Source organism: Solanum stenotomum, chromosome 3 (assembly GCF_019186545.1).
Source record: "Solanum stenotomum isolate F172 chromosome 3, ASM1918654v1, whole genome shotgun sequence".
Classification (NCBI taxonomy): domain Eukaryota; kingdom Viridiplantae; phylum Streptophyta; class Magnoliopsida; order Solanales; family Solanaceae; genus Solanum; species Solanum stenotomum.
The window spans coordinates 60,526,032-60,539,894 of record NC_064284.1 but is presented as its reverse complement, the minus strand read 5'-3'; the positions used below and the strand labels follow the sequence as shown (position 1 = coordinate 60,539,894).

Genomic DNA, 13,863 nt, shown 5'->3' with positions numbered 1-13,863 from the left:
TTGCTCAATCTAAATATAGCAGATTTTAGAAAACCGTGTAACATCACCCTCCCTCTCCAGACCCCGCTTGTGAGATTATTATACTGGGTATGTTTGTTGTTTGTGTAATATCATTATTACTTGGCAAAAATAATGAAACTTAAACCCTCCTATCATCTTTCATTTGTTACAGCATTCTAGCATCACCTCACCTTGCCACATACACTCCATGACCTTCTTCAGGCAGAAACCCAAGTGCACGTACGGCTGGATAAGGTTCCTGGAGGATACCGCCACACCAATTTATTGCTCGTTTGGCTCCATTTCCATCCCTCACATCCGTTCCCACAAGTAGTTCAATTTCATTTCCCTGAGAAACCATGAACAACAAATGAAGAATCTAAGTGAGTGTTTGAACTCTTGTACTTGCTTGATGTAAACAGATAATGACAATAATAAATTTCTATTGATCAAATAAGTGAGAGAAATTAAAAAAAAGTAAAGCTAATGGCAGATAGCTTCTTGCTAACCTGACGGAAAATTGTCAAGTGTAGTTTTCCATCATCGTGACTGGAATTGTCTAAAGATTGGCACGCATCTTCGATGTCACGAAAGCATGTAACTGGCTGCTTATTAATTGCTAAGACCATGTCCCCTTGTTCCAACAAATTTTCAGTTTTTGAGCCAGCAAAGCAACCTTTGACTCGCAAAACTTGGCGTCTCAGAGGATCCTTCTTCACGAGGGCCTAAATGAGATATGTCAACTATTACGAAAATGCCCAACTCACATACTATGCTCACCTCTTATAACAATCTTGGGAAGACTATCTGATTTTCTTTATGGTAACATGAAAAGCCTATTATTCCAAAAGATAATCTTTAGAAACAATTAAGGTGGGACTAAAGCTAATAACAACATGTACAAACATCAATAGAGAGCCTCTATTTCAGGCAACATAAATTAAGAGGAAAATCATTTGAGAAATTAGACATGTCCATGATCACGTCTGAATCCATAGATATCGGATTCAATTCACCAAGGCAACAAATTTTACCATACACTTGCAACATGATACAGTAGGCAGATAGATACACATGCTCATGCATGAATTCCAAGAAGACATTCCTAATAAACAATTATACAATTGATGTTTTTATTTACCAGTTTTAAGTTTCAGCTCAACTCTACTTGTGGGTAGGAATCAATCCCTTGGGTGATCACGATTCTATAAAGTAAATATTGCCTGGAAGATTGACCTGGTGGCAACCAGAGATGTCATGATCATATCCAAAATCCATAAACATCACATCAAGCTAATGCCAAACAATTTTTTTACTCATACACCTGTAAATGATACACAATTCACCTATGTTGCTCGGACTCTTCAAAAATGTCAACGGGTGCGTGTCGGATTCGCCAAAAGTAGTATATTTTTGGTGAATCCGACAAGGGCGCGGCATCAAAAGTGAAGAGCCCATGCAACTAAGCAATTCACATAGATAGATACAATCGTGAAGTGTGATGAAGACCAGGTACGCGGAATAACCATAGATTTATCGATCCATTTACAGCTTGGATTGTATTCCACTTGGGAGTTGCAATTAACCTTTAAGGAATGAGGGCACGTTAACAAGCACATAAAAATTTGAGTCCTTATGGATTTCCTTCTTGATCAATAATAACTGCCTCCTCTACCTTCACAAGTAGGGGTAAGACAGCGTACACACCACCCTCTCCCCAAACCCCACTTGTGGAATTACACAGGGTATGTTGAAGTTATTGTATCCCGTTGTCATGTTCAGTGAGGACACATCTAAGCACATATAAAACCCTTTCCACACCGCTTAGCCTTATCCCCCTTAAGGGGTATTTTAGTGATAGGTTCTATAGGAACTGGACGATACTATTTGGTCAAATACCAAGCAACCATCTCTTGTGGACCCAGATTTAAAAAGAGCTTTAAATGATGAAATAGATTGAATTTCTGTGTCTGAGTTGAAGTAGATTCTTTTATTAGGAAAAACACATTCAACTCAAGAATGGATAAGAGGAAAATGCAAGCACAGAAACGACAGAAACCTTCAGAAATAGCAGATTACCTGGATCCATGCATCACTTAATCCAAAACTTCGAGCTTTAGAAAGCAAAGTAGGGTAAAGTTCAACTTCTAATATTCTTATGCAAGGCATAGGTCTTCGCAAACCATTTATAAGACGAGGCGGTCCCTCAGTGCCAGAAGTAATCCTGTCAACGAGTTGGCTTATTTTATATATTGGGATACCTCGGACAAATTGGTGCTCTTCTGATGAACTTGAGCCATACTTGAGCTGGAAAGAGTGTAGGGAGTACTTAAAACAAGTTTCGACAGTCAGTAACTCAGAGCAGCAGTTTGAATTACATACCTGTGTTGAAAAGCTTCCCCACAAAGCTTGAACCCTTCCACGCTCATCAGTCAGCACACCAGAAAAGGTGCTTCCAAAATCTGAAATGTCACAAACAATGGCACCATGAAAAAGTCACAAGCTGAGTGTTAAAATACAAGGATTATAGTGATCAGTACCACAAAATATGAGCAGGACCCTTTAGGTTTCGACATACCAGTGTCCAGCTCAATGACCTCCATGTTTGTTGCTCTGTATCGTGGAACATCAGAGGATCCAATATTCACAGCAGCAGAAGGATTAGTCACGATTGATTTCCTTGAGGTTGCCTGCAGGCTTCTACTCAATCCCACTAGAAACACTGAATCTCCACGGCGAAGAGCAGGTTCTGTTGGCAAAAAAAATATTAACCGACAAAAATAAGGTGTTCTGCACTGGACATCATTTACGGGGAACTATAATAACAAGGTACGCAGGTTAAAGAGGATTTCAAGAAGTCACAACCTTATGTTGAAACATTTTCATGGACAGTACTTGTCCAAAGATATTCTTACTTTCGAACAGGAGAAGAAGATTGTCTTAAAATAATTTAGTTCATTCATTTTTGTTGTTAACAAGGAAACCCGCAGTCGCAACCCTTTGGGGTGCGCACAGGGTAAACCCTGCTCCTGTGCAATAACGATAACGAACAACACAGGAAGGTAAACCGTACTATGCAAGCCCCATGCGACGAGCTCAACCCAGAAGGCCAGCCCCATTTTCTGCAAGAACACATCAGTGTAGTTGGAGACTACAGAATTTACTTTCAAATTGGGTAACAGACCATGGATCAAAGTAAAGAAAGGGAAAACAATTATAAATAGAGATGGTGTCAAAGGGGATCATGTCCTGATCAGTAGCTGGATGAAAACTCCCATCTAGAACGAGGATTTTTCTTTCTTTTCTTTTTCAAAGAGTCAATGGCATATAGTTGATTAAAACAGTATTTAGTAAGTGCTGGAATATTTACAACACCTACAGTAGAGAAGGTTAAAAGAAAGGACATCAGAGAGCAAAAGAACAGGAGCAAAATTAGATTTGGCTGACTATGAGAGCCTCATCCATACACGTAGGAGTTCTAAAGCTTCCAGTATGGTATCAGTGTCCTTCATATAATCTATTTTACACCAGGAAGAAAATAAAAGCAGACAGTTGAACTTGATATTCAAAACCTCTATTTTTTTTGTGAACACATCTTTCCACTTGGTAGTGTATGATGCATACACAACACACTGAAATAAAGACAAATCACTTTGTCCACACACTAGCAACAATATGAAAGGGGATCAGATTAAGGATAAGAATCATCCAAAAAGTTAACACTTACCAGGAAGAAGTTCAGCAGCACGAACCATGGAGGCAGCAGCAGCTCCCAAAGCAGAGGGATCGTATGCAACCAGAGCAAAATTATGGAAAGGATGGAGGAAGACTACCTGAAAAGGTTACTGAGCTTCTTAACAATAACGGAGGGTAAGTGGCAAGAGGTAAATTTTTGTCTCCCCCAAAACCTCACCTCAGCAGGAATTTCAATTGGAAAAGCAGCAAATGATAACATCACATCAGAAACTGGTACTGCGACTGTGTTTTTGTCAACAGCAACCAAGCCCATTGTTTGGGAATGATATACAATTACCCCAGTTCCAAAAAACTGTTGCGAGTGAACACCGTCAAGCATACATGATGAAGGGACATGAACCTGCAATTTTAACACCATAAGGGGTACTTAACTGACAGACGGAAACAGGAATTACCAGGTTACAAAAAATATCCAGAGAGATACCTCCTACTTGCATTTGTCATTTTGATATTGATCATTTGTATTACAAATAAAACATGATATGAACACTGGTTATAGCTAACAGATATTAAGTTTAGACCAACTGTGAGCAAAAGAAATCATTGACTCTTTTTGAGTAAGATCAGTAGGAGATAAGCTCACATCCAGCTCCATAGAAGTAAAGATCAGAGTCATCTTATCCTCTTTACTACTCCCTAGAACACAGGAATTTATGATTTTATTTCAGCATTTCTATGATCTACAATATTAAATTGAATGCAGAATGAAGTCTAACTAGTAGTTGCAATAGCATAATTTTGCCTTAATGTAATACCGCCCAAAGCATTACTATAGAAAATTGAAGGGATCACATTCACAACACCTTATGGTTCAAAATTAAATTGAAGAAATGTCATATGTGTCAAGAGAACTTTAAATACCTTTTTATTGCAATGCAGATGCAGCTAATGCAAAGTTTAACATTCAAAGCAGAAGTCCACAAAAATGAACCCCCAGCCAAAATATCATTGGGTTTAGCATATTTCTTAGCCTGATTAATCTGATTACACATCAAAAACCACCTCCCAGGAATCAAAGCAGCAAAGGAAAAAGAGATGGGTAATGAAACCCACCTCTGGGGACCCAAAAGAGATACAGCCAAAAAAAAAAAGCTTTGCTCTCCATCACTGGGGTTTAACTCATTTCTTTTTCTTTTCTGTTTTCAGGGAAAATTGGGGTGTAACACATTTCTTAGTCTGATTACACAAAAAAAAAGAACTCCCAGGAACCAAGAAGCAAAGGAGAAAGAAAACGTTTAAAAATCAAAGGTCATTTATTAAATACAGCTGAGGAAATGAAACCCACCTCCCACGGACCCAAAAAGGAGATAGTGACGGAGACACTTGAATAATCAACATTCATGCTATAAAAATACAAATGTTTTTCAGTAGAAGTATACAAGTCATTTGAGACCTTAATGTTACCTCAAACATCACAAGAGTAGGTTCGATCACACGCTCAGCGACTGATGTAGCTTCTACAGGTGCGGCACCATGATAATCTCTCAGAACTGTATCTTCCACAGATCCAGACTCATCCAATCTTTCTTCTCTACGCTCATTTAAAGAACAATCGGCTACTACATTACCGTCTTCAGATGAGTTCTCTTCCACCCTCCCTTTCTTTGTTCCATTATCAGAATCATCCTGAGCATTTGGTCCCTCAGCAACAAGTTCACCACTAATTTCCATAGTAGTAACTCCATCTGTGGATTCTTGGCTGACTTGTTCAGGTCTATAGTCCTTAGGACTGACCTCACTAGTACAAGACCCGGCATGATTTTCAACTGGATAAATGCCAGATATCAAGAGTGGGGACTCCTGCTGCAAAGCCAGTTTTGCTGTCCATAAGCCAGATCTGTCATCACGCTTATATATCTGTGGTGGTGCATACCACTCATGGCGGTCAATTGTGACCAAGACAGACTGCAGAAAAAAAAAGGTTTATTAGAAGGTCATGCTTCCATGCAAGAAGACATGGAAAAACCAAAAGGACTTTCTGACAAGCTTTATTGAATCAGAAAGCACTATAAACTTGTGCAATGTGCATCAAGGTTAAATAACTCCAGTCCCTTCACTCAAGGAGACAGAAGATCTCCACTATGCTTTCCACATTATTTTGACATTTCTCATTTGCACCAAAATGCCAAAAAGATATATATCTGTATTGCAGTCTAAGAATTATTCACTTTTGCTTTCAAAAACTCTCTGATTTCTTTCCTTCCACATCACCCACCAATACATGCTGATATTGTGTCCCAACTCTTCCTTTTCTACCCACATAGTTCTCTGTTTAACTAGCACAATAATAGCTCCTTCACTGATCTTTACATAAATTACTTGCACCGTATAAAACTGAGAAAAAAGCCGCATATGTGTTCCCAAAGGCATTGTACGAATATGTGGTTGACATTGTCAGCCCAGCCACAGACAGTTGACACCTATTGCATAATAATGTCCCTTCTTTTGAAGATTATCTTCAGAGAGAGAAGCTTCATGAGTCAAAATTCAGGAAAAACATGCTACATCAATTTGAACTGTGCTTCTCCAAATCTTGTTGAAGGACGAAGTGACAATTCACCAGCAGAGAAGATCAGGCACTTAAAGCAGGAGTTGACAGTAAACACCTCACTTTTCTGTAGCTCCCACGCTAATAAACCTGGAATATCCATGAATGTAGTACTTCCAGCATCTGTAGCAATAGTGATATACCACCTATTCCACAATCATTAGAGTTTCTCCTAGACTTAATCTCCCAACCCTGCATCTGTAGCAATAGTTATATACCACCTACTCCACAATCATTAGAGTTTCTCCCAGAGTTAATCTCCCAACCCTGCATCTGTAGCAATAGTGATATACCACCTACTCCACAATCATTAGAGTTTCTCCTAGAGTTAATCTCCCAACTCTGCTCTGTTTTGTACAGGCCACGGTTGCCTTAGTGTCCTGCAGAATGTTGTCATTCACCCATTCCCAATAATTACATTTTTAGCAACTACATCTTCATAGCTCAAGTTATTTATCTTTTTCCAGATTCGATGATCAAATTCAATTTTAAAATGGAAGAAAAACTACGAGATGGAAAAGTGGCCAACATTATGTTTATATGTAATAAAAGAATTTGATCATTAATATCATTGTTGACAAACCCATAAAGTTGCAAACAGGTGGATGTATTCCTGCCCTTAATTCAAAAACCTGAAACCATTTAGGAAGATAATTGTAAGTTTGACACCAATGCAGCTACAGAGATTTCCTGCCAATGCTCCTGAGTCCTGACACTGTTGATGACAACAAATGTTAAACCTGCCATTACGTTTCTTTTTCTTCCCTTTACCCTTTCTGATCAAGAAGAATACGCCCTACTATACCGACACATCAGTAGTAATACCCAACTACAGAACCACAACGAGGCATAGTTTGTTGACCATAGTTAATGCAAATCACCAAGATCAAATTGAAAAAGCAAACAAGTACCAGCATTTGCGCTTATCCGCAAAACAGATGAGAAAGATAATAGAAAGCAGGAACTATAAATGACGGAAACAGTTTTTTTGACATCTTGTTTGATAGTATGTTGCTAATACCTTTCTTTGATGTCGTTGCTTGTAGTGTATATACTCCAATGGTACTCTTGCACCCCTAGACAACTTAGATAAAACAGAAATTAAGTCTTCAAGCCTTGAAATACCTTCCCCTGCAAATTTTTTAATGATGGAGTGGCGAGGAACTCCTGCTCTAGATAGCATGTATCTACAATTGAAAATAGTAGTCACAGTCAATACAATATGTTTTACAAGCAAATATCTAAGGATTGTACCAACAGATTTATACTTAAAAATCATGCATTACGAGAACTTAAGCCAAAATTACATCAGATTAATGATTAATCATCTAATATATGAAAAAAGGAAATGCACAAACCCTTGTTCAGAGACATAGACAAGACCACAGTTAAAACGAAAATTTCTAGCCTGCACAGAAGGAAGACAAAACAAGTGAGCAAAATGGGGGCTTCAATTTGCAAACAGAAAATAATAAAACTACATCAATATGAACATCAACAAGCCACTAAATGTTCCAAAGAGACGGTGGATCTTCATGTTAAATTTAAAGAACTACCCCACGCTTCAAAAGAATGTCAACATGATTAGAACTGCTACAAGGGATGATTTTATTTATTTCTTAATCATTGAAGCCAAAAATCCAGTCCTGACAAGTCTCAGCACTTCCAAAGAGAAATACTAAAGCAATCCTTGACTAAATTATTCAAGTTCACTGGACATTGACAGCCTTCTGAAACCATTCAGTGAGCAAAGATAATTCAAGATGGATCAAAATAACTAAACTAAAGTTCCAACAGCAATGTAATTTAGGTATCAACTCACAGAAAGCTCCTATAGTGTTGCAAGAGTAAGAAAGTCATAAACAGGAGGAACCTAAGGATTATAAGCTCCTTTCCTACTTCACCCATCACCACATGATGTTTGAACCTCATCCTATTATTCATATATCATGTGCAACAAAAGTTGCACGTTTGTTCCACTTCTTCGCACAGGTAACCTGGTACCTAGTTGAGTTAGTTGTCTCGGAAGGTTTTGCAGAAGCTGCTCCCATTAAAAAAATAGACAATGAATGTACTTGCTAAAATCTTGCCCTCCACCTTTAAAACTATACTAAATTACAATAGTAGCAGGGAGCAAGATTTAAATGCCCATGGGCACTAAAATCAGATTGCGAACTAAGAAGAAGGTCCAGAGAACTCCCAAGCTTCACAGTAAAGGTATGAAAAGAAGAATGACTCAACAACTTCTTGAAAATAGGATTGTCCATTCTACAACTACGAAAGAAGTATGATTACAAGAAATTCTGGACTTCTTTTGTTTTTCTCAATGTGTTGCTCCTCGTTTTACACTCATTTGATTAAGCCCCAAACATGAAACCCACATACCTAAAACATGGCTTTGCTTCTAATGGACCTACATCACTTCTTAGCCTGGTTGATTGACTCTAATTTAGCACCAAAAGTAAAACTTTTATAGTTGGCAGGATGCAACAGCTAAATTCCGCTTTCAGGCTATGTTGCTCAAACTCTTCAAATATATCAATGGGTGCATGTCAGATCCTCCACAAGTGTTTTTCTTTTAAGGATTCAACACGGGTGTGACAACATTTTTGGAGAGTCCATGCAACATAACTTTCATGTGCTGAACAAAAGTTCTCATAGTCATTCAAAATTAACAAGTATGAATTTATTTCACCAAGCAAAATCAAAGTAGTTGAAGGTAAGATTTGATTAGGATTAGAGGATTCTTGCATTTACCATAACAGATTGCTGATTTCTTCCGGGGAAGAAGCTTGTGGGCAAGTCAAAAACAATTCGACTCACATTTGATAGAATTCATCCGACATTGGAATGACTAACGAGTAGAATGCAGCTAAACTCATCTAACAAGAATCTACTGTTAAAGAATGTTTCTTATTGCATGCATAAGACTAAGGCAATAGTGCGGAATATCACAAACCTGTTGATAAGAAAGGGAGTGTATCACTGCACCGCCAACTTCCAAGAAGTGGTCAGGAGTTATAGAGTGCAAATCCTGAACCTGAAGTTACAGCAAGAAAAGAAGTCACAATTACAGACGATACACTCAAGCAAAAGAAGAAAACATTATAAGCAAGTGAGTGTAGTTTCAGAGCCCTTTTCCCAAACCAATTCCTTACCATCTTTTTGAAAGAATTAAAGTTAGAAAAATTATTTTTCTCCTATTAATTAATAGGTTGAGTTAGAAATGAAGATGAGTGCCATTTACAATCATCTATCAGTAAAAATAAGTACCCTCTTACAAATCAATGGAACAATGAAACTTCTATGAATGAAAAACTCATCCACCTTTAAGATGTTGAAAGGGTTAAAGAGATAATATATGTTGAAAAAATCCAAATGATATAGATTCTCATCCTTAAAAGTGACGGAACAATTTGCCCATAAGAATGTATAACATTAATTGAGAGTATAGGAAATAAACTAATAAAGACACCTACCTCAAATCACAATCATATGTTAGTAATTCACCTATATGGACATGATATCTCCTTGGATTCTTACGGATACATCCCTCAAGGCAATCAAAACTCAAATAAAAGAAACTTTAGTCACCGGTGCAAATGTATCAAAATGATCAGGACCCAACGACCATGATGATGTTTCACTTTTTCCGGAGTTTTTTTCATTTTATTTTAAAATCAGTTTCTGGACATGAAAATTCCAAATATGACTTAAAGTTGTATTTGGAACTTGAAAAAACACCTAAAACCTTATTTCCACTTTTTTCTCGTTCAGTATATTTTTCTTTTTCAAATTTTACCCTAAATTGTTTACTTTTATAAAAATGATCCTATTTAAATTGTATTTCATGTTTAAATCATATTTCATGTTTTAAGGAAAAGTGCATTCAAACAAACCTACAAATACAAAATGATTTTCTACGAACGACACCCAATCTTCTATACATACAGGAATTTCGTGGATGCATACAAAAAAAGGATAAGAAACTACTTCTCAATTTTATAAAATTCTTCAGTAACCCCTCAAAAGCTCTTCTATTTATTTCTCTCCAAACCACCCACATGAGTGATAATAGAGCAACAATCCATGCCATCTTCTCCTTTCTCTCCTGCCATTCCAACTTAAAATTACCCTTTTCATAGTGTCTGGCATCACTCAATATAAACCAAATCATCTCATGATTTCTAACCAAGCCTTGAAGTTACCGAACAGTGTACTAGGAGATGGTCGACATCTTCACCTGCTCTGTTGCACATAACGCGCCAACTAACATACGTAACCTTTCTCTTCCTCAAATTCTCTGCGGTTAAAATAACCCCCTCATATTGATATACAAGTGATAAAACACACATTTCTTGGTGCTTTAGAAATCCAAATCGGAGTATATGGAAAACAACATCCTCCATGTTCAGAAGCTTTCCATAATAAGACTTAACAGAAAATTCCCACCTCCATCCATCGTCCCTATCTTGTGCAGAGCTTTGTTTATGGAGAAAATTGGTCAATCTTTGAAACTTTGTCACCTCTCGACTTTGAAAGTTCCTCCTAAACCTCAAGCCTCAAAAAAACTTCTCCATCTAGTAATCTCCGGATTCATTGGATTGACAACTCCTTTTGTCAAGAAATTCTGTAAATGTTTCAAAAAGTGGACATCAATGTGTTACCCTATACCACCTATGCTCCCAAAAGGATACCTTTCTCCCATCCTCCACACTCCACAATGAATGACACATGTACAATAACAGCAACATACCCAGTGTAATTCCAGAAGTGGGGTTTTGGGAGGGGTGTACACAACCTTATCCTTCTATCTTATGAAGGTAGAGAGACTATTTTCGATAGACAGTCAGCATTTCAAAATCAGTAAGAAAAGGAATATAGTAGTAAAGAAGCCACGTAGAAAATAATGAGGAAAAGAAGAGTAGCAAAAACAAATAATACGATTACCGAAGCAAAGGAAACAACAGGTAATAATAAGATCGAAGAATAATGTAGTAGGAGAGTAGTAATAATAATAATACTGATTAGGAAACCTAGACAACACTCGACTATCTACTAACCTTGTACCTAATCCTCAATCTCCATATCTTCCTATCTAGAGTCATGCCCTCAGTAAGCTGCAAGTTTGTCATGTCTTGTCTAATCACCACTCCTCAATATTTCTTCGGCCTATTTCTACCTCTTCTTAGACCCACCACAACCAACCTTCCACACCTTATCACTAGGGCATTTATGCATGAGTACATCTCCTCTTCACATGCCCCAACCTCTCAGCTTCGCCACCATCATCTTGTCCACCACAGAGGTCGCTCTCACCTTGTCTTGAATATTTTGTTCCTAATCTTATCTCTAATAGTATGTCCACACATTCATCTCAAACTGCAGCGATGGTTATGTAGAGATTGCTTACTTTAAAGGCATTTTTTTCTTTAGACAATCTTCCAAGTATTGCAATCTCTATTGCTACCACACACATTTCTATTCCACATTCTCTCGCTTAAATTAATAAGTAAAATAAATTTTCCTACATAAGTTATTTGGGGTATTAGCAATGCATTTTAATCCCGCAGATTAAACATTACATTGGATATACAAAAAGTCCATACCATAAACCAAACTCTATGTTAGCTATAGAATTAAATTAGTACTGCATAGTTTGGTTGCACGTCTAATGCTATATTAATTATGCATAATCTTATGTTGGGATAGTGTCTCCCTTATGAGGCTGATCAAATGTCATCTTGATCGCATGCATAAATTACAGTTCACCAAATCTAGTCATATTTTGTATCTCTGTATCCATTTGCCTTTCCTAATTCTATTTCCTGGGGTTCATCAGAGTGTTTTTAAGCTGGTGAAAATGTATTCACATTATGGTGCTTCTCCCTGCTGAATGAAATTATGCAGTTCTTTTTGCTCTCACAAGAAATTTTACTCCACAAATTAGTTAGATTGCTTAATTAAATTTAGTTAAATTCTGAAAAATAAGGGTAGTCTACAATCTCCAGTGATCTGTGCCTATTTCATTTTGATAATAGAAGAAATGCTTCAAAACACCCAAAAGAACCATAGGAAGACAACATCCTTGATTAGATAATAGCTAAAATTTGATTTGCTAGAAAGGAAAGGGAAGGACATGATTGTGAATCTACAGACCATTTACTAGCACCATCTGTCGTCCCTTTTCTTTTCTTTCTGATTCTTCACATCAAGATGAAGACTAAAGCAAAGCTAACAATAGTCACTCTGAATGTTTGGAAACAAATGATGATCTTGAAAAATTCTTAGTACTTGTGCCACCCCTTTTCTTCTTTCTGAATTTTCATATCAAGATGAAGACTAAAGCAAAGCTATAATAATAGTCTCTGAACATTTGGAAACAAAAGATGATCTTGAAAAATTCTTAGTACTTGTCTCGATGCACTAAGCAAATACTAAGATAGTACGTAAACAATCTTATCCTATTACCTACTGATACCTAAATATTTAAAAGTTGAATGCTCCAGTTATTGCGAACAAGTCATCCAAATACCTCTGGCATACTTGTAATGGAGGAACAATTGAAAGAGGATTCACAGTAATGTCTAGACAAACCACAACAATCAAGAGAGAATGTCAAATTCCCCTAAACAGTCTAGTTTGTGTATATTAACAATCACCACATCCCTTTGCTATAAAATATAGAAAGGACCGCAGTCAGAAGGATGAAAAACAAAAAGAGAAATGGTAAAAGAAAAAAAAGTATCCAATCATTTGCAACTAATACAACCTAAAACAAATTTCTAGGATTTAGCAGGGTAATGTCAACCAAATTTTGCTACGTAACAAGAGTTGAGGTGTCTAGAGAGCCACCATCGAATGTGGTGCTTTTGTAAAAGTTGTGTTTTAAGTTGGGAAATAACTAACTGATATCAACCTTAAAACCGCCATTGCCTAATAATGTTGGTAGTTTTTTATGGTTAATGTTGGTACTTTAGTGGGTTTAAAAATCAAGGTAGGGTCCAAAACGGAAGGGTTAACATGATGAAGAGAACTGATAAATTTTTCTCCATTTCCAAGTGAAAGAAAACTTTGAAAAGAAAGAAAGAGTCGAAATATTCCAATACATGCAAGTACAATATTTACCAACAAGTCCACTGTCAAGGGAGTGCCACCCCTTTCAATTTGAAGCTCAATTTTCTGCTCAACACTATCATCAAGTAAAGTTTCCATCTTCAGGAACTGGGTAACAACCTGCATGAGGCTTCCAGGATTCAGTTTGAAGCTATGAACAGTGAAACGTATAGTTTTCCTACTCATCTGACAAAATTAATTTCCAAAAAAGTAGTATTCTTGTATTCACGAAAGATCTGAGCAATCAAATAGGATAATAGAAGTGTCCCTCACAACATGCCACGCAGCAGAGGGGACAGATAGAGCTAGTGTATGACTCAGTCAAATAAGTCTCTGATCCAACCTAGTTCAATGGTTGGCCTGGGAGAATTCATGTGGGTCTGTAGAATTCGGTGGGATGCAGCCATTTGGGAAAATGAGAGGGAATACAGTTCCATATAAGA

The 13,863-nt window shown here is 37.2% G+C and overlaps 1 protein-coding gene across 1 annotated transcript in view; it reads right to left on the bottom strand.

Moving 5' to 3' along the window:
* LOC125857782 (protease Do-like 7) overlaps positions 1-13,863 on the bottom strand; it is a 28,752-nt gene that overhangs the window by 754 nt on the left and 14,135 nt on the right. Inside the window, exons 11-22 of the mRNA XM_049537424.1 lie at positions 13,433-13,540; positions 9,264-9,344; positions 7,663-7,712; positions 7,326-7,491; positions 5,161-5,661; positions 3,914-4,096; positions 3,728-3,833; positions 2,579-2,749; positions 2,383-2,462; positions 2,080-2,307; positions 510-725; positions 192-349 (exon numbers count right to left, since the gene is read on the bottom strand). Coding sequence (XP_049393381.1) covers positions 192-349; positions 510-725; positions 2,080-2,307; positions 2,383-2,462; positions 2,579-2,749; positions 3,728-3,833; positions 3,914-4,096; positions 5,161-5,661; positions 7,326-7,491; positions 7,663-7,712; positions 9,264-9,344; positions 13,433-13,540 — 2,048 coding nt within the window. The remainder of the gene's footprint in view (positions 1-191; positions 350-509; positions 726-2,079; positions 2,308-2,382; positions 2,463-2,578; positions 2,750-3,727; positions 3,834-3,913; positions 4,097-5,160; positions 5,662-7,325; positions 7,492-7,662; positions 7,713-9,263; positions 9,345-13,432; positions 13,541-13,863) is intronic.